This window comes from Equus przewalskii, chromosome 2 (genome assembly GCF_037783145.1).
Source record: "Equus przewalskii isolate Varuska chromosome 2, EquPr2, whole genome shotgun sequence".
Lineage (NCBI taxonomy): Eukaryota > Metazoa > Chordata > Mammalia > Perissodactyla > Equidae > Equus > Equus przewalskii.
Window position 1 is genome coordinate 7941983 of NC_091832.1, and position 23757 is coordinate 7965739.

Sequence of the window (23757 nt, forward strand, 5' to 3'; positions counted from 1 at the left end):
AAAGCACTTAGAACAGTGCCTAGTATGCAGTAAGCCCTCCGTATTAGCTATGATGATGACGATGATGATAATGTCATTCCCCTGCTTAAAACCTTCTAATGGCACAAATAACAAAATCCAAACTCCATATTCTAGCCTATAAATTCCTATGTGCTCTGGCCCCTATCTCCCTCTTCAATCTCATCACTATTTCCCTCTTTCACTACAGTCTATTCACACTGACCTTCTTTCTGTTTACTGAACAATACCAAGATCATTCCCATTTGGGGTTTCTGTACTTGCTATCCCTTCAGCTTAGAAAGCTCTTCCGTAAGGTTTTCACTCATCTGGTTCCTTCTTTTAACTCAGATCTCAGATTAAATACTGCCTCCTTGAAGAGACACCCCCTGACCACTTTATTTGTTCATTGTCTGTCTCCTCCCAGTGGCACTGAAAGTGTACAAAACAGGAAACTTGTCTGACTTGTTCACAGTTTCCTGTTATCCTTAGTACCTAGAACAATGGCAGGTACTCAATAAATATTTGTTGAAAGAATGAATAAGTGAGTAATTTCTAGTTTCTGATTTGCACAAGCAGATAGGTAGTATGTACTCATGTCCCAGATAGGGAACACTGGAAGAGTGTATGGGAAGATCCTGTTACAATTTACACTTTTTTTAAACATCAGACAAAGCAAATACTGAACTTATTAAATAATTAAAAACACCAAATTTTAGGGTTGAAAGAAACCGAGGTGGCAAGGATATTTTTTTTCTGTCTCTGGCAAAAGACCACATTTACACCATACCAGAGTATTCTGTCAGCAATTAAATATCTCCTAATGGAGTCTTTCCTTCTCAGCAATGTTTTTAACCTCTAAATTAGTAGTCAAAAATTTCTAGCTTTGTAATTCAAACCCATGTCTTCTAGACAATAAAATAGATCTCATTATTCCTTAAAATTTTCATGCAAGAAAATTGCTCTTATATTAGTTGAACTATTATACTTCTAGGACTTCTCTTTTTAGGCTATTTTAAACTTGTCAAGCTTTCCCTCCCCAGTCAAAGGGTCTGCAACCATACTCCAACTTACAGAATCAACACGATTATAGTTATTTAAGTTTAATATCACTTGAAGAAAACCTTTGAATTTTTAAAATAAAAAAAGTTAAAATTCTAATAAACCTTACCTTCGTTTGCAAATCAGGAACCACAAAGCTGATGCCAAAGCAAAGAAACCAATTCCCAAAGTAACAGCACCAGCAGCCAGAAAATAGGTTAAGTGGTTAAAAACACCTATACAAATAAATTATAAAAGATTATTTCATGCATGTTTCTTCATTCTCTAGGTAAAATTAAATGACATAGTATTTCAAATGATATTACATAGTATAGTGTTAAGACATTAACTAGGAGGTTGGGAGGCCTGAATTCTGGTCCTGTGCAATTCTAATAAATTTCAAGACCCTGAGTTTGAGAATTACACAGGGCCTCATGCTGATTAGGGCCTGGGGTGCATTTCTCTGACCCTGCCAGGATTTGAGACCTAGGTTTTGTTTTACACAGCTGTCACCTCTTTTTTTCTTATCTAGTTTTCTCCCTTCCCAATCTAGCTGTGAACTTTTATGTTATTTTTACAGTACTGGTCTTTGCAGTCCTCCAACATAAAACACTTCTCATTTTAAGGTTTCTATTATCAATCACTACAAGGAGGTAGATGAGGGTAATAAAGAACAAAAATGGGAAGTTTTTTTAAGATCTTGGAAATGTTTAAACATTTTATCTCTACTTTATCACAGGAACAGTAAAAGATCATAGCCAAACGCTAAATAAAAGCAATATAAAATAGTAGCATATCATACATTTATAATTGGAAAATATTATAGGAATTATATGGTATAACTCCTCCTTTTTACAGATAATAAACTTAAGGCCCAGATAAGAGAAGTAACTGAATTAAGGTTAGGCAGCAAATTGAAGCTAGTCCTCTGTTTTTTCCTATTATCTTATCCCTGCTACCAATCATCTTAATATTTGTATGTATTAAAGAAAATTAGAATAAAGAAAGCATGAGGTAATTAGAGTCAGGTAGATTCTGAAATCTGCTCCCTAAGCACCAGGCAAACTGTGGAAAGCTTTCACAGAAAGCTGTAAAGAACTCGAAGGGCCTTAACACAACTTAGGAGTATATAATTTGGAAAAAATCAGTTTAAAAGGATAAAACTAATAGAAGATCTAAATGTGTGAACATAAAAGTTCTGCTGAGGATATGACATGATAAAGTTGTTTCCATACTTGTGCTGTTCCCTAAGTAATTTGCAGCTTCCAAGATGGTGCCTCTCAAAACTTAGTTTTCTTTGGGTTCAGAAATGCCTACATTTGGGATTAATTAATAGTACCAAAAAAATTATACAAGGCTATTTATCAAAGCGATACCTATAATGCAAAAAAAAAAAAAAATACACCTCTAAATGCCCCACATTAGGAAGTCAATTAAATAAGTTGTGATGATATATAAAAAAAATGCAGTATTCTTTAATTACTTAGTGCAGGGTTTCTCAATCTCAATACTATTGATCTTTTGCACCAGATAATTTGTTGAGGGGGACTGTCCTGTGTATTGTACCAAAGATGCCTCCAGGCATTACCAAATGTATTCTGGGGGGCAAAATTGCCCCAGTTGAGAATCACTGGGATGGTGGCATAAGGAAATATCAGATAGTGATAAATAATAAAAGCAAAGTAGATAAAACCCAAGTTTTAAAAAAAGTTAAAAAGACATAGGTATACTCAAATATAAAATAAAGATCTCTATGGACAAAAGGAGAAAAGCAACACAGAGAAATAAGTCAGGGCTAAAACCACAGGCATGCTAAACACTGAGACCTAGAGGCAGGAAGAATTAATGAAATGAAAGATAATACTGAGAAATTCACTCAATTACATAAAGAAATAAAAACATATGATAATGAAATGATGAGATGGGAAAAATTGAGAACATATAATATAAAACTAATAGGGGTTCCAAAAGCGAGAATAGAGAAGTAGCAGAGAAACAATATTCAGAGATACAAACTAAGGAGGTTTTACTTTAAAGAAATTTAAATTCACATACAGTAAAATTCACTTTTGTATGTGTGTATGTGTGCAGTTCTATAAGATTTGACAAATACAAAGAGTGTTTAATCACCATCACAATCAAGTTACAGAACACTTCCATCACCCCCCAAAATTTTCTCATACTCCCTCTTGGCAGTCAAACAGTAACTGCCGGCAACCGCTGATTATTTTCCATCCCTATTCTCCATCCTTATACTTTTGCCTTTCCCAGAATTTCATATAAGTGGAACCATACAGTATATGGCCTTTTGAGTTTGGCTTTTTTCACTTAGCTTAATGCATTCGAGATTCATCCATGTTGTTGCATGTACCAATAGTTTGTTTCTTTTTATTGCTGAGCAACATTCCATTTTATAGATGTACCACAATTTGTTTATTCCCCAGCTTCTAAGAGACCTTTGGTTGTTTCCAATTTGGGGTTGTTAGAAATAAGGCTACTATATACTTGAATACAGGTGTTTGTTTGAACATAAGTTTTTATTTCAGTAAGGTCATGTAGCAAGCCTATGTTTTAATTTACAAGAAACTGCCAAACTGCTTTCCAAAGTGGCTGTACTGTCTTGCTTTCCCACCAGCAATACACAAGAGCTCCAGGTGCTCTGTATCATCACCACCACTTGGTATGTCAGGTTTATTTCAGCCATCTTAATAGATGTGCAGTGGTATCTCATTGTGGTTTTATTTTGCATTTCCTTAGTGAATAATGATGTTGAACATCTTTCCATGTGCTTATTTGCCATCCATATATCTTCTTCAGTGGAGTATTTGCTCAAATCTTTGCTGATTTTTCAGAATTCTTTATACATTCTAGATGTAAGTCCTTGGTCAGATATGTGATTTGGAAATATTTTCTCCCAGTCTATGGCTTGTCTTTTCATTCTCTTAACAGTGTCTTTCACAGAACAAAACTTTTTAATTTTGGTAATGTCCAATTTATCAACTTTTTTCTTTTGTGGATTGTGCTATGGGTCTTATCCCAGAACTCTTTACCTAATGCGGGTCACAAAGACTTTCTCCTATGTTTTCCTATGAAGATTTATAGTTTTAGGTTTCAATTTATGATTCATTTTGAATTGATTTTTGCATAAAGTGTGAGGTATGGGTCAAGTTCTTTTTTTTTTTTTTGCATATATGTATATCCAGTGGTTCCAACACAACTTGTTGAAAAGACTATCCTTTGAGTTGCCTTTGCATCCTTGTGAAAAATCAATGAGCTATTTTTATGTCAATCTATTTCTGGGCTCTCTAATCTGTCCCCTTGTTATTTGTTGTCTATTCTTTCACCAATAACAACAATAATAATAATATCTAACATTTATATAGCAAGTACTATATGCCAGGCACTGTTCAAAGTGCTTTATGTATATTAACTCGTTTAATTCTCACAACAACTCTATTAGTTAAGTACTGTTATTTCCCCACTTTACAGATGAGGCAAAATGAGGTTAAATAACTTGCTTAAAGGCATACAACTGGTAAGTGAGGGAGCAGTGGTAAATTAAAAACTGCTAAAGTACTTCCTTACCTAGATTGGGTGAAGAATAGAGACACTGCATATCTTTAGATTTTGTTAGAAAAAATATTTAAGTATGAATGCTAAATATTTATCATAAAAGAGAATATCCAAATGGCTGATAAACATATGAAAACTTCTTTAATTATCAGGGAAATGCAAATTAAACCACAATGAGAAAATACAACAACTCTATATGATGCCTAAAATAAAAAAGACAGAAAACATCAAGTGTTGCCAAGAAGGCAGAGTAAACTGAATTCTCATTCACTGCTGGTGGGAATATAATTTTGTACAATACTTTGGAAAACTGGCACTATTAAACCTGAAAATATGCATACCCTATGACCTAGTAATTCTTAGACATATACTAAACTGAAGTGCATACATATGTTCACACAAATATGTCCTAGAATGTTACAGCATCGCTATTTGAGAGAGCCACAAATTGGAACCTGCTCAAATGTCCATGAACAGTTTAATGAATTAAAAAGTTTGAATTGATTTAAGAAGACGAAATATTCTATAACAATGGGAAAGAATAGACTACAACTATGCACAACAAAATAAGTAAGTTTCATAAATAATGTTGGGCAAAAGAAGGCAGACAAAGTTCAAACACAGACATGAGGGGGAGTTCAGGGATGGCTGGTAATGTTCTGTTTCTTGAACTGGGTGCTGGTTACACAGGTGTGTTCAGTGAAAATTCATCAAGCCTGACACTTACGACTTTTTAATAAACTAGACCTATATGTATCAGCATAAATAGAACCGAACAATATAATGTTCAGTGAAAAAAGCAATTTCCATACATTTATATTCAATTATTCCAATTATGTATTGATTCCATTTGTGCACATTAAAATAAAACACAAAATAATACTATTTTTAAAAATGTTAATGTAATAGTAAAATACACCAAATTCATTATATTAGTTGTGTCTGGGGAGAAAACAAAGAGAATGGGACTATGAATGGAAAATAAACTTAGACTTTATTATAATGCTTTATTTCTTTAAAAAGTTAAGGATCTGAGGCTTATATGACTAAAAAATATTTACTTAGTGAGAGATTCCATGAGTGTTTGTTATTCTTTGCTTTTCTGTTTTCACTTTTCTGGTTTTCTCTTAAATATTTAAAAAAATATTTTAAAAATATAAAAACAAGATGACCTCAACTTTGTAAAAAGAAGAGAAAAGGAGAGAAATATATTTGTATAAGGAAAATAATAAACATTAGCTATTCCTGGGGTAAAGGCTTATATTTATAATTTCCACTCCAGACCTTTCTATATATTCAAATTTTCTACCATAGCATCTTAGAAAAATCAGGAAAAAACATTTTGAAGCTTCATATATAATTCCTGACTCCTTTGCTTGGATGCTGTAAGTCTCTAGTAGCACCTTCCCTGTTGTTATCACAAATTATAACCCAGTTAGCTTTCTCCTCCTTAAGATTCTGCCCTCCTCTCTATACTTTTTTAAAATTCTCTGTTAGGGGAAGAAAATAAGTGTGGTTAGTACACCATTTCAGTCCCTGATTTAAATGGGTCATTTACATCTCAGGGGAATTCCAATGAGGTATAAAGAATCTGAAAGTTTCCAAACCACTTTACCAAGATAAAGACAAATTACAGTTTTGCTAATACCTTCAACAAGTCACACTTTCTCTCTGAATCAGTCTGTGAAATGAAAAGGCTTGACTCTGTGATCACTGAGATCCCCTCTCACTTTGAAGGTTTAGTCAATATATATTATAAAGAAATATTATATACAAAGGTAGTATTTTTACTTTCTTAACTCTGCCCTTAAGTATCATATCTTAAGTAACAAATCCTCACTTTCAACAGTTACTCTATCATTTCACCCTGTTTCTTTGTCTTTAATAATTACTATCATAAATAATCTTCTTTACTTATTAGTTTACTGTCTATTATCTGTCTTCCTCTACTAGATGTCTTTTTCACTGTGGTATTTTCAGAGTTTAGAATAATGATTGGTTACTCAAGAAATGATTGATTATTCAATGAATGAATGATAGGCACTGTGCTAGACACTAGTATTACAAAAACGAATAAGTATGTTGGTTAGTAGGTAGGTCATGTGTAAAAAAGAATAAATGCAATAAAAATTATTATAGGTGTTATAATGAAAGAAATAAATACAAAATACAGATATAGGAAGATCTATAGAAAGGTAGAGGGAAGTTAAAAAAAAAGGCTCCATAGTTTATTTAAACATTGTCTGAGACTTTTTATTGCCAAACGCTTGCCAAGAATTAATGATTCAAAGATAGGTAACACATGATCATTGAGTTCACAATCTGGAGGGGACAAGACATTGAAACAGATATGTTCATCAAAATATTCTAAGTGTTATGATAATGACCTGTTGACAACGATAAGACAACAGAGGCAGTTTGAGCAACTGCAGGAACAGCTTCCTAGAGAGAACACCTGAGTTGAATCTTACAGAATGACTGAGAGATAGCCAGCCAGAGATTAAGTCTTAAACCAGGTAATGACTCTTCCATTTTAAAACAAACAAAAGTCTTTCTCTACCCATAGCACTGTCTAGCTTACAATTGATCCTTTTCTTACCATTTGCAGCCAAAACTCTTAAAATGAGAATGTCTACTTCTTCACAACTTTTATTTCCAAGGTCATTAATAACATCATTAACACTAAATTGAAAGATCACTATTGACCGTTCTCTCTATCTTGCCATGGCATCTATAACCTAAATTCACTTGGTTTTCCTCCCATTTCTCTGTTTATACCCTTATTGCCTTTGTAGGTCCCTCTTCCTCAGTCCACCTATCCTTCAACATATCTATATATTTATATATAGATATAGATATATCCTTTATATGTATATATCTATATAGATATAGCTATAGATATATATCTATACATGTCTATATATTATATAGAGAGGTATGCTATATATCTATACAAAGGATATATCTTTATATATATATCCTTTAACATATCTAGCTAGATCTATATATATAGATCTATATATACGGTAGATATATAGGTATAGATACGGATAGATAAAATATATAGGTAACATATATATCTGTATCTTTAACCAGAATTACTAGGTATTTCTACCAGGAGTGTTTCAGATTATTTTTTGCAGTGCTTCCAGAACTACAAGTCCTATTTTATTTTTTGAACATTCATTCACAAATTACCTGTTTATTATACTCTTTTAGGATTATGCTAGATTTCAGTCTCAGGTTTACTCCAATTCAACAAATATCTATTGAACACCAAATACGTGTGAGATATTGTTGGAAGTACCAAGTGAGAGATAAAAAGCCATTTAAACAAGAAAAAATCCTTGCTCTGAAGGTTTAAAACTCTGTAATGAAATATAAGGAGGGCTCATATGCAACCAATATAAAAAGTTGACCATACTGATTTTTTATACTTGGTACCTGCTCTGCTTGGATAAGACTAACTAGATCTGTGAAATTGGGAAAGTTGCTTATTATGTTGGTTGAATTGCAATGTTCTTAGTTGAGAAATGGGAGTCATAGTATCTATCTAACAGAATGAGAGTAAGGAATAAATAATGTTGCAAGGAATCCATGACATAATAAATGAGAAGACATCTCAAATTTAACATGCATATATCAGGCCATAAAGCAAGACTCAACAAGTTTTATAGAATCCTCATTATACATCCCACATTCTCTGATAATTATGCAATTAATTTTGAAATTAATAACCTAACATATACGCTGGGAAAACCTTATATACTTGGGGAAATTTAAAATCACACTGTAAATAAGTCTTGCCTTAAAGAAGAAATCAGTGGAAATCTGCAGATACATACAACTAACCAGTAATGAATGCACTATGTATAAATACTTGCAGCAACAAAGCTGGAGCCAAACTCAAGGGAAATGTATGGCCCGAAATGCATATATTAGAAAAGAAAGCTGAAAAATAATGAGCTTAGCATCCAAATTACTAGTTGAAAAATGATCAGCAAAATAAACCCAAATAATGTGGAGAAAGGAGGTAAATAAAGAACAGAAATTAATGAAAATAAAAATTAAGATTTTTTGACAAATACTAGTAAGACTGATAAATCTCTAGTAAGATTAACCAAGTGAAAAAAAATCAAAGGCATTAAGTAAACAATATTAAAAATGAAGAAAAACATAATTGTAGTTACAGCAGAAATTAAAGTAAGAAAATACTTTCAACAAATTTATGCTAATATATTTTAAAACTTAAATTATATATACCTAAAAAGTGACTTACAAAACGTGACTCAAGAAGTAATAGAAAATCTAAATGAACGAGTATCCATTAAAGTGAATCAGCAGTTACAACATTTCCCCCAAAGAAAATAGCAGTCCCCAATAGCTTTACAATTTCTTCTGTATACCCATGATTCAAGTATTTCTTATCTTATACACGCTCTTCCAAGAATAGAAAGAGATTTCTGGCTGTTTGTCCAATTACTTTTTCCTCTTCTTCCCAGGCAAAAAGCTAGACTACATGTCCCAGTTTCCCATACCATTAGGTGAAGCCATATGACTGAGTTCTAACCAATGGAATTTGAGTAGAAGTGATGTCACAAAAAAAAACCTCCCAAGCACCTTTCTCCATGTTCTTTCTCCCTTTAGGCTGACTGGGATGGAGATGATCCCTAGGGAACTTTGGAAGCCATGTGTCATCATGGATCTAATTGACATTCATAAAACATTCAACCCAAATAAGGTGAAAACACAACCTATCAGGATTTGTGGGATGCCACTAAAGCAGTACTTAGGGGAAAATCTATACCAAACGACTGCAATATTAGAAAAAAATGAGTGAATAACCTCAAAAACAAGAATAAGTAGAGAAAAATAAGCCCAAAGTAAACCGATGAAAAAAAATGTTAAAAACCAGTGAAACAGAAAAACTAGAGAAAATCAATGAAACCAAAAGCTGGCTCTTTGAGATCTATCAGATTGATAAACTTCTAGCTAGACTGATCAATAAAAAGAAAAGAAGCACAAATTACCAATATCAGAAATGAGAGAGGTGATATTATTACAGATTCTACAGATATTAAAAGAATAATAAGGAAATATTATGAAACAACTTTATGCTAATAAATTTAACAACTTAGACGAAATGGAAAAATTCCTTAAAAGACATATATTTCCAAAGCACACTAGAGAAGAAAGAGGTAACATAAAGAGACCCATATCTATTTTAAAAATTGATATTGCAGTTAAAATTCTTCCTACAAAGAAAATTCCATGTTCAATTGGCTTCACTGGTAAATTCTACCAAACATTTAAGGAAAAAATACCATTTCCACACAATGCTTCCAAAAGTTTGAAGACAAGAGAATACTTTTCAATTCATCCTATGAGGCTGATACCAAAACCAGATCAAAAAAGAGAGACAGAGAGAAGAAATTACAGATTGAACACAGATGCAAAATGCATCTATGTTATCAACCATCAACATAGATGCAAAAATTCCAAACAATATTTTAGCAAATTAAATCCAACATTATATTGAAAGGATAATACATCACGACCAAATAGGGTTTATCCCCAGAATACAAGGTTGGTTTAGCATTAAAAAACCAATCAATGCAATTCACCATATTAACAAGTTAGAAAAGAAAATCCATATGATCAATATGGATCTATGTCAATAAACTTGAAAAAATTTGACAAGATCCAATATCCATTCCTGATTTTAAAAAAACTCTAAGCAAACTAGGATAGAAGGGAAGCTGTATCCTGGTTATCAGCTTCCTCAACCTTACGAAGGTCATTTACAAAAAAAAAAAAAAAAAAGTCAGACTTAATGGTGAAAAACTGAATGCTTTCCTCCTAAAATCGGGAACAATACAGGAATGCCCACTCTCACAACTTCTATTCAATGCTGCACTGAAAGTTCTAGCCAGTGTGACCAGGCATAAAAAAGAAATAAAAGGCATATAGACTAAAAATAAGCGTTTGTATTCTCCTGTTATGATCTGAACAGTTTTGTGCCCCCCAAATTCATATGTTGAAATCCTAGTGCCCAGTGTGATGGTGTTAGGAGGTGGGGCCTTCGGGAGGTGCTTAAGTCACGAGAGTGGAGCTCTCATGAACGGGATTAGTGCTCTTATGAAAAAGATCCTCAGAGCTCCCTAGCCCCTTCCACCATGTGAGGACACAGCAAGAAGCAAAAGAGGTCCCTCACCAGCCACAAAACTTGACCACGCAGGCACCCTGATCTCAGACTTCCAGCCTCCAGAACTGTGAGAAACAAATTTTTGTTGTTTATCAGCCCCTCAGTTTGTGATATTTTGTTATAGCAGCTCGAATAGACTAAGACACATACAGAACATGATCATCCATGTAGAAAATCCCATGGAATTTTATAAACTGGTAGAACAATTAAGCGAGTTTAACAAGATCAGTGTGCAAAGATCAGTTGTCTTCTGAAACTGTAAAACTCCTAGAAGAAAACAAGAAAAAAGTTACATGACATTAGTCTTGGCAATTATTTCATGAATTTGACACCAAAAGCACAGGCAACACAAGCAAAAATAGACAAGTGAGATTATATCAAACTAAAACTTTCCGCACAGCAAAGGAAACAGTCAACAGAGTGAAAAGACAACAGACAGAATGGGAAAAAATATCTGCAAAACCATAGGAGTTAACTTCCAAAATATAAAAGGTACAACCCAATAGCAATAAAACTTAATAACCCAATTGAAAAATGCACTAAAGACTTGAATAGACCTTTCTCCAAAGAAGACATACAAATGGCAAAGAGGCATATGAAACGATGTTCAACATCACTAACCATTAGGGAAATGCAAATCAAAACCACAATGAGATATCCCCTTATACCTGTTAGGATGGCTATTTTCCAAAAACAAAAGACAATTAAGAGTTGGCGAGGATATGGAGAAATTGAAACTCTTGCACGCTGTTGCTGGGAATGCAAAAAGGTGTATCTGCTATGAAAAACACTATGATGATTCCTCAAAAAATTAAAATTAGAACTACCATATAATCCAGCAATTCCATGTATGAATATTTGTTCAGAAGAATTGAAAACAAGATCTAGAAGAGATATTAGCACTCCAATGTTCATTACAGCACTATTCACAATAACTAAGAGGTGGAAAAAACCTAAATGTCCATCAATGGATGAATGGATAAAGAAAATGTGGTATGTATACACAATGGAATATTATTCAGCTTTAAAAAATAAGGAAATCCTGCAATATATGACAACATGGATGAACCTGGAGGACATCATGCTAGGTGAAATAAGCTAGTCACATTAGGACAAACACTGAGTGATTCCACTTACATGAGGTATCTAAAATAGTCAAACTCATAGAGGCAAAGAGTAGAATGGTGGTTGCCAGGGGTTGGGAGAAGGAGGAAAATGGGGAGCAGCTAATCAATGGGCATAAAATTTTAATTATGCAAGACGAATAAGTTCTAGAGATCTTTACAACATTGTGTCTATAGTTAACAGTGCTATATTACACACTTAAAAATTTGTTAAGAGGGTAGGTCTCATGTTAAGTGTTCTTATCACAATAAAATACAAATTTTAAAAACCAAACAAAAGAAAAAAATCATTTTTCTATATACTATCAAAACAATTGGAAATTGAAATGTTCAAATATTACCATTTGCAACAGCATAAAAATATTAAATACTGAGAATTAAGCCTAATAAAAGATCTGAAAGTCCTGTACACTGGCAAATACAAAATAATGCTGAGAGAAATTAAGGAAGACCTAAATAAATAGAGGTATATCTTGCTCATGGATTGAAAGACATACGGCTGTTTTGATGTCTGTTCTCCCTAACTTGGTCTATAGTTTCAATGCAACCCCAATCAAAATCCCAGCAAGCTTTCTTGTGGAAATTGATAAGCTGATTCTAAAATTCATACGGAAATGCAAAGGACCAAGAATAGCCAAAACAATTCTGAAAAAAAAGAAAAAGTTGGAGGGATAACTACTTGATTTCAATAATTGTTATAAGGTTACAGTAATCAAAACAGCATGGTATTGGTTAAAGACAGGCAAATAGATAAACGGAACAGAAATAAACCCAGACATAAGAGGACAACTGAGTTTTGACAAAGTATCAAAGGGAATGCATAGTGATGGACAACTGGATAACCATATGCATAAAATGAACTTAGCTCTCTATACCTCACAAAATATCTCATACAAATTTTAACTCAAAATTGATCCAAAAACTAAATGTACCTAGAACAATAAAACTTCTGGAAGAAAACAGGAGAAAAAAATCTCTGTGACATTGGGGTAGGCAAAGATTTCTTAGATATGACATCAAAAGCACAATCCATAAAAGAATAGATGGGCAAATGAAATTTTAAAACTTCTGTTCTTCAAAAGACACTACTAAGAGAATGAAAAGACAAGCCACAGACTGGGAGAAAATCTTAGAAAGCATATATCTGATTAAGCACTTGTGTCCAGAACATATAAAAAACTCTCAAAACTCAACAGTAAGAAAACAAACGACCCAATTAAAAACGTGCAAATGATATGTACAGACCCTTCAACAAGCAAGATATGTGTACGACAAATAAACATATGAAAAGATTCTCCGCATCATCAGGCATTAGAGAAAGACCATAAAAATCACAATGAGGTACCACTACATACCCATTAGGATGGCTAAAATTCAAAAGACTGACCATACCAAAGTTTGTCAAGGATGGGGAGGAATTGGAACCCTTATACTTTGCTGGTGAGAATGTACAATGATACAATCACTTTGGAAAATAGTTTGAGTTTCATGAAAAGTTAAACATATCTGCCACATGATCCAGCCATTCCATTTTTACATATTAATCCAAGAGAAAAGAAAATATATATCCATACAATTTTTATAGCTTTATTTGTAATAGCCAAAACTGTCAGGTCGGCAGAATTCTAAGATGGCCCCTGGTATACATGACCCTTCTCCCAGTTATTCAAGAAGCGCTAATCTAGGTACTGCTATGAAGGGATTTTGCAGATGTGGTTAAGGTTCCAAATCACTTGAGTTTTAGACAGGGAGATGATCTGAGTGGGCCTGACCTAATCACATGAGCCCTTTAAGTCTGGGTCTAGAGGTCAGAGACTGGGAAAGTCAGAGATTTGAAGCTTGAGGGGGATGTGTATATGAGAAGTTCTCTGTTATTGGCTTGAAGATGGAGGGAGCCATGTGGCAAGCAATGAGAGCAGCTCTTAACTGACAGCCAGCAAGAAAATGGGCACCTTAGTCCTACAACTAGAAGGAACTAAATTCAGTCAACAACCTGAATGATCTTGGAAGTGGATTTTTCCCTAAAGCCACGAAAAAGGAATGCAGCGTGCCTCACACCTTGATTTCAGCCTTATAATACCGTAAGGAGAGAAATCTGGCCGTGCTGTGCCTGGACTTCTGCCCTACATAACTAAAAACTAAGAAATGGTTGTTGTTTTAAGCAGTTAATGTTGTAGTAATTTGTTATGCAGCAATAGAAAACGACTTGAAACTGGAAACAACTCAAGTGTCCACTGAAGACAAATGAGTAACTAAATTGCAGTATATTCATACAATAGAATACTCCCAGCAAAAAGAGAAATAAACTGCTGATACATGCAACAACAGGCATAAATTTAAAAATAATTCTGCTGAGTGAAAGAAGCCCAAAAAAAGGCTACATACTACATGATCCAATTTACGTTAAACTCTAGAAAACGCAAACATGCAAACTAATTGATAGTGACAGAAAGCAGATGAGTGCTGGCTTGAGATGGGTGACAGGGAAGGGTTGGAAGGATGGACTACAAAGGACACACAAAAACTTCTGGGGGTGATGAATATGTTCATTATCTTGATTGTGGTGATGTATGTGTATATGTATGTCAAAACTTTGTCAAAAGTGTCAAAAAATATGTATTTCAATTCTTTCCCAATAAATCAGTTCTAAAAAGTAAAAAATTAAATTATAATATTTTTAAAAAAGAGATGGAAAAGAGAAAAATTTGAACACAATGGAAATGAAATTAAACACTACATAGTAAAAAATTAAAAAGAACAGTCTTTGGGATCTTTTTTGTTTTTGGAACCATTTAAATTCTGCAGTGAGAGAGGCATCTGAAACCTTGCAAAAGTAATTACAGTCAGTCTTCATTATTTGCAGATTCTGTATTTGTGAATTCACCTAATCATTAAAATTTATTTGTAACTCCAAAATCAATACTCCCAGTACTTTTGTAGTCATTTACAGACATGTGTACGGGCAGAGTGGTAAAAAATTTGAATCAAGTGCGTGTTTTCAGCTGAGGTCAAATAAGGCGACGTTCTGCCTTCTTGACATAGCTCTCATACTGTAAACAATTGCCCTTTTTATGATCTATTTAGTGCTGTGGTTTTTTAATGCTGTACTTTTTCTTGAAGATTTCACTGTTTAAAATGGCCCCCAAGATGCCAATCAGGATCTCTGAATTGCCAAGAAAAGAAATTTTCCCGCCCACATGTAGGCCACGGGCAGGGAATTTCTTTTTCCCTCTCACATCGCTTCCATCTCTCTTCCTAAGAAGTGATGGTCCCTCACTCAGGAGGAAGGGGACCAGGCCAGCCTCTCCAAAGAAGGAAATTTCCTGAAAAGATTAAAGAGATTGTATGACATAGTGAAAGAATACCTGGATTTGAATAGAGGCATCTTTATCATCTGTGCGACTTTAGATGTTCCATATGAACTTTCTAAGTCTTCTAGACATTGCAGGTACCTAAGGGGTCAATGCACTTCGAAGTCCTTGACACACACCATTTTAGCTTTGGAAGAAGCCTGAGAGATCGTCTAATTTAATCCTCCACTTGTATAGAAGATGAGTTGGATCATGCTGGTTATAGGATGATTACTCCTTAAGTGTCCATCAGTGGTTCATTCTAGCACCGCTCACCACATGGCAGAGATCTTCCTCCTGTTCTCCCCTCACAGGGCAAAAAATTAGAGTGGATGAGATTCCTTTCCTCTGTTCTTTCAAAGCACACAGTGTAACTCTCTACCATTTCAGCATGCCCTTACCTATTTTTTCCATCCAAGGCCTATCTCATAGTTCTTGGAATATAGTTCTTGTTCAAAAGGGTATTTAAAGCACTGCTTAGTTTAGAAATGGTGGCTCAGTAGGCTGATGGTGGGCTCTGGCCAAATTCTGAAGCACTGAACATTCTTACAAGACACCAACTTGCTGATACACAGCAGAAAATATTGAATTGAAACATGAAGCATGAAGCTCATGACATCAAGTTCTTGATGTGATCAGGAAAAAATTGTTTACCATAGTTCTAGATTTTCTTTATTCTTGAAACTTTCATGGCATATTTAGTATTTATAGTATTGCACAAAGTGTTTTTCAAATGTGTGACACACAGAGACATTAGACATTTGCAATTTCAAATGCCTGGGATAAGATATCCACCCGCCCTATGAACTGAGGAGTTGGCCTTTGTGAGCAGCTGTGGTAGATTGTTTAATGGCCACAAATTCCTCCAGTCTCTGTTCCAGGCCCCTTTGCAATATGACTTTGTTGTTCTTTTCATTCAGAATCGGAGTCTTTTTTCTTTACACCTTGACTCTGGGATGACTTTTTATTTGTTTGACCAATAAAATGTGCCAGAAGTGACATTCTGTGAATTCTAGGGGCTAGGACTTAAGAGGTTTTGCAGTTTCTGCCTTTGCATTCCTGGAATACTACCCCGAGACCTCCACATGAAGAAACTTTTGCTTACTGGAGGATGAGAAGCTGTTTGGTGACCTGAGGCTTCCCAGGTGACAGCCAGAACCAAGTATCATACATGTGAGTAAGGTTACCTTGGACCTTCAATCCCCTTGGCTCGTCCAGCTGATGCAGCCCCATGAGCGAGCCCAGGCAAAACCAGCTCAGGAATTGTTGTTTTAATCCACAAAGTTTTGCAGTAATTGGTGTGCAGCAAAAAGTAACTGAGACACTGAAGACACAGCTTCTCAAGTGAGATTGTTGAGATAGCATATAGAAAGATAGAGAACAGAGATGCATTATTAATTTCCAGATCCTTTTGGGTTTGGGAAGGGTCGCATTCCCTGATATAGAGAGTGACATGAGTAGCTTAGTAGCGAATGACAGATATTTTAATTAGTACAGTGTTTAAATGTGAAAAGCAAATCGCAAGATTAACATCTATACATTATCACTAACTTGTCTATTTTGTTCATGCAAATGTATTTTGTACAACATACTTTTTAAGGGTAGAAATTAAAATAGTTATCTTTGGGAGTTATGAGAATTAAATCGCTCGATGAATGACAATAATAGTGATTGGGATTTCCAGAGGTTCTATAACAGGAATGACCCATCTCAATTTCCCGACTTATACATGTGCTCTTTACTGTGTGTATTTGTTAACCACGGGAGGGTAACGTGCTTGAAATACATTCCTACCTACCCGCACACACACACACACAAATGGCCTCCAGGCATAATGCAGAACACCCATATAGTGTTCCTAAGTGCAAGAAGGTTGTGATGTGCCTTACAGAGAAACTATGTGAGCTAGATGAGCTTTGTTCAGCTATGAGCTATAGAGCTGCTGTTAGCTGTGAGTTCAATGTTAATGAATCAACGCTGTACCCTATAAAGTGTCTTGAGACAAAAATACACATAAAACAAGATTACGTATTGAGTGGTTGATGAAAATGTTATAATCACAGGCTTGCAGGAACCTAACCCTATATTTTCCCCCAGGAACAATGGTTCAGCATTTGTTAATTCAGTGTTCACAGCAACTTTATAGAACATAACTACTATGAATAATGAGAATTTTTATTCTCAATGAACTATGGATCTAGGTCCTATAATCTAATAGCTTGTATGGGTAGTCAGAGGCTTTACAACTGATTCTTTCTCTCATGACTTCTGCTCTGCCTATATTTATTTAAGTAAATTAAATCCAATGAATTATATAGATTTTTAGTCACTTATTCTCCATTGCAGATATTCTAATATTTCTCCTTTTTTGCTCAAGTTTTCAACCCCATCTCCCACAATCCTTAATTTGAGATGACCTCTGTCCACTTCATGCCTTACAGTACAAATTTCCTCTCACTTATAAACATTTTTAAATGTTATAAACCTTACAGTTACAGAAATTGCATAAAATTCCAACCATATGTAAAATAAGGTGATATTCCAACTGTTCTTCTTAAATTTATTTTTAAATAACTTAGATCAGCTTTCGAATGAACTGACAAGAAACATTACTGTATTTGCTATAAGATTTTTTATTGGGGATGCATTTTGCCATAGCACTAAATAGTCTCTAAATGAACTTCTAAATGAGAAATTAAATTTTTTTCAAAGGCAACAAAAGCAAAAATAAATCAGTGGGACTACATCAAATGAAAATCTTCTGCACAGCAAAGGAAATCATCAACAAAATGAAAAGGCAACCTAACGAATGGGAGAAAATATTTGCAAATCATATATCTGATAAGGGGTTAACATCCAAAATATATAAAGAACTTGTACAACTCAACAAGGAAAAAATAAACAATCCAATTAAAAAATGAGCAGCGGATCTAAATAGACATTTTTCCAAAGAAGACATACAGATGGCCAACAAGTATACAAAAAAGTGGACAAAGTCACTCATCATCAAGGCAATGCAAATCAAAACCACAATGAGATATAACCTCACACCTGTTAGAATGCTTTTGATCAAAAAGACAAAAAATAACACGTTGGTGAGGATGTGGAGAAAAAATCGGTAGAGCCACTGTGGGAAACAGTATGGAGATTCCTCAAAAAATTAAAAATAGACCTACCATATTACCCCACAATTCTACTTCTGGGTATTTATCCAAAGGAAATGAAAACACTAACTTAAAAAGATATCTGAACTGCAGTGTTGTTTACAATAGCGAAGACGCGGAAGCAACCTAAGTGTCCATTGATGAATGAGTGGACAAAGAAAATGTGGTGTATATATATATATATATATATATATATATATATATATATATATACAATGTGATATTATTCAGCCATAAAAAGAAGGAAATCTTGCCATTTGTAACAACATGTGTGGACCTTTAGGGCATTATGCTATGTGAGTTAAGCTAGACAGAGAAAGACAAATACCATATAACCTCACTTATATGTGGAACCTTAAAAAAAAAAAAAAAAGAACTCATAGACACAGAGAACAGACTGGTGGCTGCCAGAGGCAAGGGGTGGGTGAAATGGGTGAAGGTGGTCCAAAGCTACAAACTTCCAGTTTTAAAATACATAAGTCCTGGGGATGTAACGTATAGCATACTGACTACAGTTAATAATACTATATTGTATATTTGAAAGTTGCTAGGAGAATAAATCTTAAAAGTTCTCATCACTAAATATTCTTTTTCTTTTAGTCAAGGAGAACAACATAGTTGACCATATTTCCTTTTACATTTTGGCTTCTAGGAAGCTCAGAGGTAAATTTTAGGTTAGATATAATTAATGTGTAGATTTTCTATTTAAAAAAATATTTTGCCAATCCTGAATCTTTACCCCTTATTTCCATTATTTTATTGAAGGTGTTCTGCCTATAAGACCTTGTTGTAAGTTGTGTCGAATTCTTGACATGAAGATTAGAACATGCCTTACAGCTGACGTTCTAGCCTTACCATCACAAACCAGAAAGAAAAGGTTTTTTAAAATCAGTTTATTTATTTATTTAAAAATTTTTTTAAATTTAAATTTTTGTTTTTATGGCAGTAACATTGGATTATAACATTATATAACTTTCAGATGTACATCATAATATATTTTGAATTCTGTGTAGATTACATCATGTTCACCACCCAAAGACTAATTATAATCCATCACCGCACACGTGTGTCTAATCACCCCTTTTGCTCTCCTCCCTTCTCCCTTCCTCTCTGGTAATCACCAATCCAATCTCTGTTGCTATGTGTTTGTTTGTCATTGTTTTTATCTAGAAAGAAAGTTTAATATCAAATATGCCAAAATCAATATTTCTACTTATGGAAAATACTTTTCATTTTCAAATGAATAATACTAACTAATTTCATTCATTAGATCTGTGTTTTCAATTATCGTGGGTAACTTTCACAGGTAACTCATCCCGAAGCGTTTCTCTGGACGTGATATTAAAAATCAGATGGGTACAAATTATCAGCAAGTCTTTAATGATCGATGCCAAATTGCAACAAGGATTCTCTAAAAGAAAATTTCAGGCCAAAGTAATCTATACCACTTTCAATAACAAAAAAAATAGTAATAAACAAACAAAAGTACAAATAGAAACCCTTTGATATTTAAATATGGAAGAAAAGGCAGTTATCACTGCAGATACTTTTGGGACTCATCTATTTCTGAGGACGGGCTAGCCCTAGTGGAGAGGGTACTAGACTTCAAAGCAGAAGATCTGAGCTGAATTCTGATTCTGCCTCTTGACACCGAGCTCAGGGAGTTTTGGAATGGTTAAATTAGTTAATAAATTAAAATATATTAAGAGCTGGAAAAAGTTATCAAATATGTTATTAATCTGATGGGAGTAAAAGCTAACCTCCTTCATTTTCAGAACAGATCATCTACTTTATTATTCGTATACCTACCACATAACATTGATTTTCCTTCAATAAACAATAAATTACTTTGTATCTTTGCCAGATAGTTATCTTGACCTGATTGCTATCTGGCTTCTCACAAAGTCAGCGCAGACAAATGAAATTTCCAATAGTAAGGATACAATAACCAAATATTACTTGTATTAAGTGACACTACTAGAAAATATACCTAAGCCACTATATATTAGTATGTATACAGAAATGCCTTTAATATAATGTTATATTTTAATATTACGTCTTTATATTTTAGCAAGGATATAATAAAGAAAAGATTACATAGGGAATAATTATCTAAACATTAACTATATTATCCATCACGTAATTCTAAGAGTCCCTTTATGTAAGAATTCTGTGACAAACCCCTTTTAGAATTCAATATCAAGAAACATTCTTTTGGGGCTGGCCCACTGGCACAGCAGTTGAGTTCTCACGTTCCACCTCAACAGCCCGGGGTTTGCTGGTTCAGATCCCGGGTGTGGATCTACATACTGCTTGGCAAGCCATGCTGTGGCAGGCTTCCCACATATAAAATAGAGGAAGATGGGCACAGATTTAGCTCAGGGCCAACCTTCCTCAGCAAAGAGAGGAGGATTGGTGGCGGATGTTAGTTCAGGGCTAATCTTCCCCCACCCCTCAAAAAAGAAAAAGAGACATTCTTTTTAGACCAACTGACAATGTGTTCCTTTATCAGATAGTAATTATATACCCAGTGTTTCTTTGCCTTGTATACCAGAAAGTTCAAACTAAAATTCATGCTCAATTATGGGAATTATGTTAACTCAAATTTTAAAAGTATGAGTTTTCCATTTATCCTTCCTAGTGTTCATCTTTTATATTTTTATCAGTTCTATTACATGTGGCTCACTGAAAGCTACTTTAAATCCTTTCTTAAAGTAAGAAAGGTACACATTGTAAAACTTTGCTGGAACTTTGTTAGTAGTTCAAAGAAAAGGGCTACATATAATTCACTTGTGTGCTCCTTGACACTTTTAAATTTATCCTTAAATTTTACTTGCAGCATAGCACACAGTAGGGATTTAACTATGAATGGTTCATACTGCCATTTGAAGAATTGCTGCATGATGGGAGTAGAATTCATTAATTCCACAATTATTTACTGAGCCCCTGACAAGATGTGCCAGACCCTGTTCTGAAGCCAGCGACACTGTGATCCTGAGGCCCATATTTCAGCAGGAGGGTACAAATAATAAAAACAGGAGCAGGGCCAGCTCCGTGGCTGAGCAGTTAAGTTCGTGCACTCCGCTGCGGCGGCCCAGGGTTCGGATCCTGGGCGAGGACATGGCACCGCTCGTCAGGCCACGTTGAGGCAGCATCCCACATCCCACAACTAGAAGGACGTGCAACTAAGATATACAACTGTGTACGGGGGGGGCGGGGGGGAGGAGGGTTGGGGAGATAAAGCAGAAAAAAAAAATTGGCAACAGTTGTTAGCCCAGGTGCCAATCTTTAAAAAAAAAAAAACAGGAGCAAACAAGATACTTTCAGAGAGTGATAAAAGTCTTCAAGAAATCACGTATGAACCAGGTGGAAGTTGGAAAGGATACCTCAAGAAAATGTGTGTTTTCATACTATCATCCATAAAAAGATCTGAATTGTCAATTTGAAAGGGATACTGCCTACATTTGTCACCAATTCAATCATTGGGGGCACTTTTTTTTTTTTGACAGTGCTAGGGACTCTTGATTAAGGATGTAGAAATAGAGGTGTTAAACATTATACTACTGGAGCATCAAATTATCAAAAGCAATTACATTATTTAAGCTCATTATACGAACAACAGAACAGTCTGTTGACTTGCACTAAGGGAGTTCTCTAGTTTTATCCCTTAAGCTTCCTCTGCGTTTTCCTAGATTCTCTTCACTATACCCTTCCTTCCAAAAGGTGAGTGGGTCATAGGCCATAAGATAAACACGCATGATCAGCTAGGATAAGTACTTAAGTATTAGTTTCCCTCACTTGAATCAGACAGACGTGATATCATTGAGGCCATTGTTTGCTTTTCTTCATGCAGCTGCAGCATCCTCTGGTGGGCATTAATTTATTTAATAGCTTTTGAGAAAAGCTTTTATAGTTTTTGAGAAATAGCTTTTATAGCATTTAACATAGGAATAAAAGATATAGTATTTCATTAAGTTAGCAGCTTCACAAAGCATTATGTTAGTGCTTATCACTAGATTTAAACAAACATCTGAGAGATACGCAATTACTCAAGTACAAAGATACTGACACTACTACTAATAAATGGCAATATGTTATTCTGGAAAGTCTTCAATTTGAATTTTAATAGGAAAACAGAAATTTCTCATGCGATTTAAATTCTCTAATTGTGCTTATCCTTCTGTATAATTTGACTTCTATCCCATGTACATTTACTATCCATTCAAAAAAATTAAAAAGCACAACTGGAAAAGGTAAAATGAGATATTTAAATACAATTTTTTGTCCAAGGATCTATAAATTAATTTAACCTCCTCAAAACTGGCAAAAGAACAAAAGGGAAAAAAATGGACTAATCTGTTCCACAACAATCTGAAACTTCAATGCCTTAGAGAATCAGATCAATACAATTAGCAAAACTTTTTGCAAGCAATCTTATAGATGTATCTGCATACATTAAATATGTTTTATATACTTCCTTTCATGAAACTACCCACGTGAAAATTTTCCTTACGTTCAGTGTTGTAATACAGTTTTCATAAATGCTATCTTGACCCAGTTTTGAGGTCCTGGCTAGAGAGCTGTCAGTTTCCCTTTTTGAGCAGCCAATTAAGTTTATACCCCCAACCACTACCCTTATAGAGTTCTCACATTCCAGGTCACTGGACATGCACCTTAATTGCCCCAGTGTACGAGACACACAAGAACAGCCCCTATGTTCCAAAGCCTGCTGAAATTATTCAAACTAGCCGACCTTAAGCCTGCTTTCCCTGTCCCACCCCATTCCTTCCCACAGAAACCAAAGTAGAGGCAGTTACCCACTGTTCCCCTCACTCGCTCTGCTTTATGACTGACTCTCTTGCTTCCCCTGAGGGGGTCTGTGTGGCATGCTGTTTGTCTGCTGGGGGCTGTGAGTAAAACAAACTGTAAAACAGTTTCTGATTTCTCTCTTTTGATCTGCATCTGGTCTCACCACACCTCACTCAAGGTACTATGGTTAAAACGAGCGTCAATAATAGTTGTCAATAAAGTCTATAGTTGCATCTTAGACAACTATTTTCTGTTACTTTGGAGCTGCCACAAATCAGCAAAAGTGACTGGTATGTTACCCAGCAACTTCACTTTTATTACAGCAAAGTTCCAATGAGGCATTCAACTGATATGCTAGAACCGAAACGTTATCATTTGATCTTCTTCTTCTTCTTTTGCTGAGGAAGATTGCCCTGAGCGAACATCCATTGCCAATCCTCGTTTTATTTTTGCTTGAGGAAGATTAGTCATGAGCTAACATCTATGCGAATCTT

General features: G+C 34.7%; 1 protein-coding gene across 3 annotated transcripts in view; it reads right to left on the minus strand.

The window, feature by feature from the left end:
* C2H1orf185 (chromosome 2 C1orf185 homolog) overlaps window positions 1-9424 on the minus strand; it is a 31009-nt gene extending 21585 nt beyond the window's left edge. Inside the window, exons 1-2 of one of the 3 annotated variants that reach the window (XM_070609697.1) lie at window positions 9150-9199; window positions 1169-1274 (exon numbers count right to left, since the gene is read on the minus strand). In XM_070609697.1, the coding sequence (XP_070465798.1) occupies window positions 1169-1274; window positions 9150-9165 (122 nt within the window). In that variant the 5' untranslated portion in view covers window positions 9166-9199. Of the gene's footprint in view, window positions 1-1168; window positions 1275-9017 lie in introns of all 3 variants that reach the window. The other 2 variants (XM_070609698.1, XM_070609699.1) reach the window with 2 other exon arrangements.
* Window positions 9425-23757: the final 14333 nt, after the last annotated feature.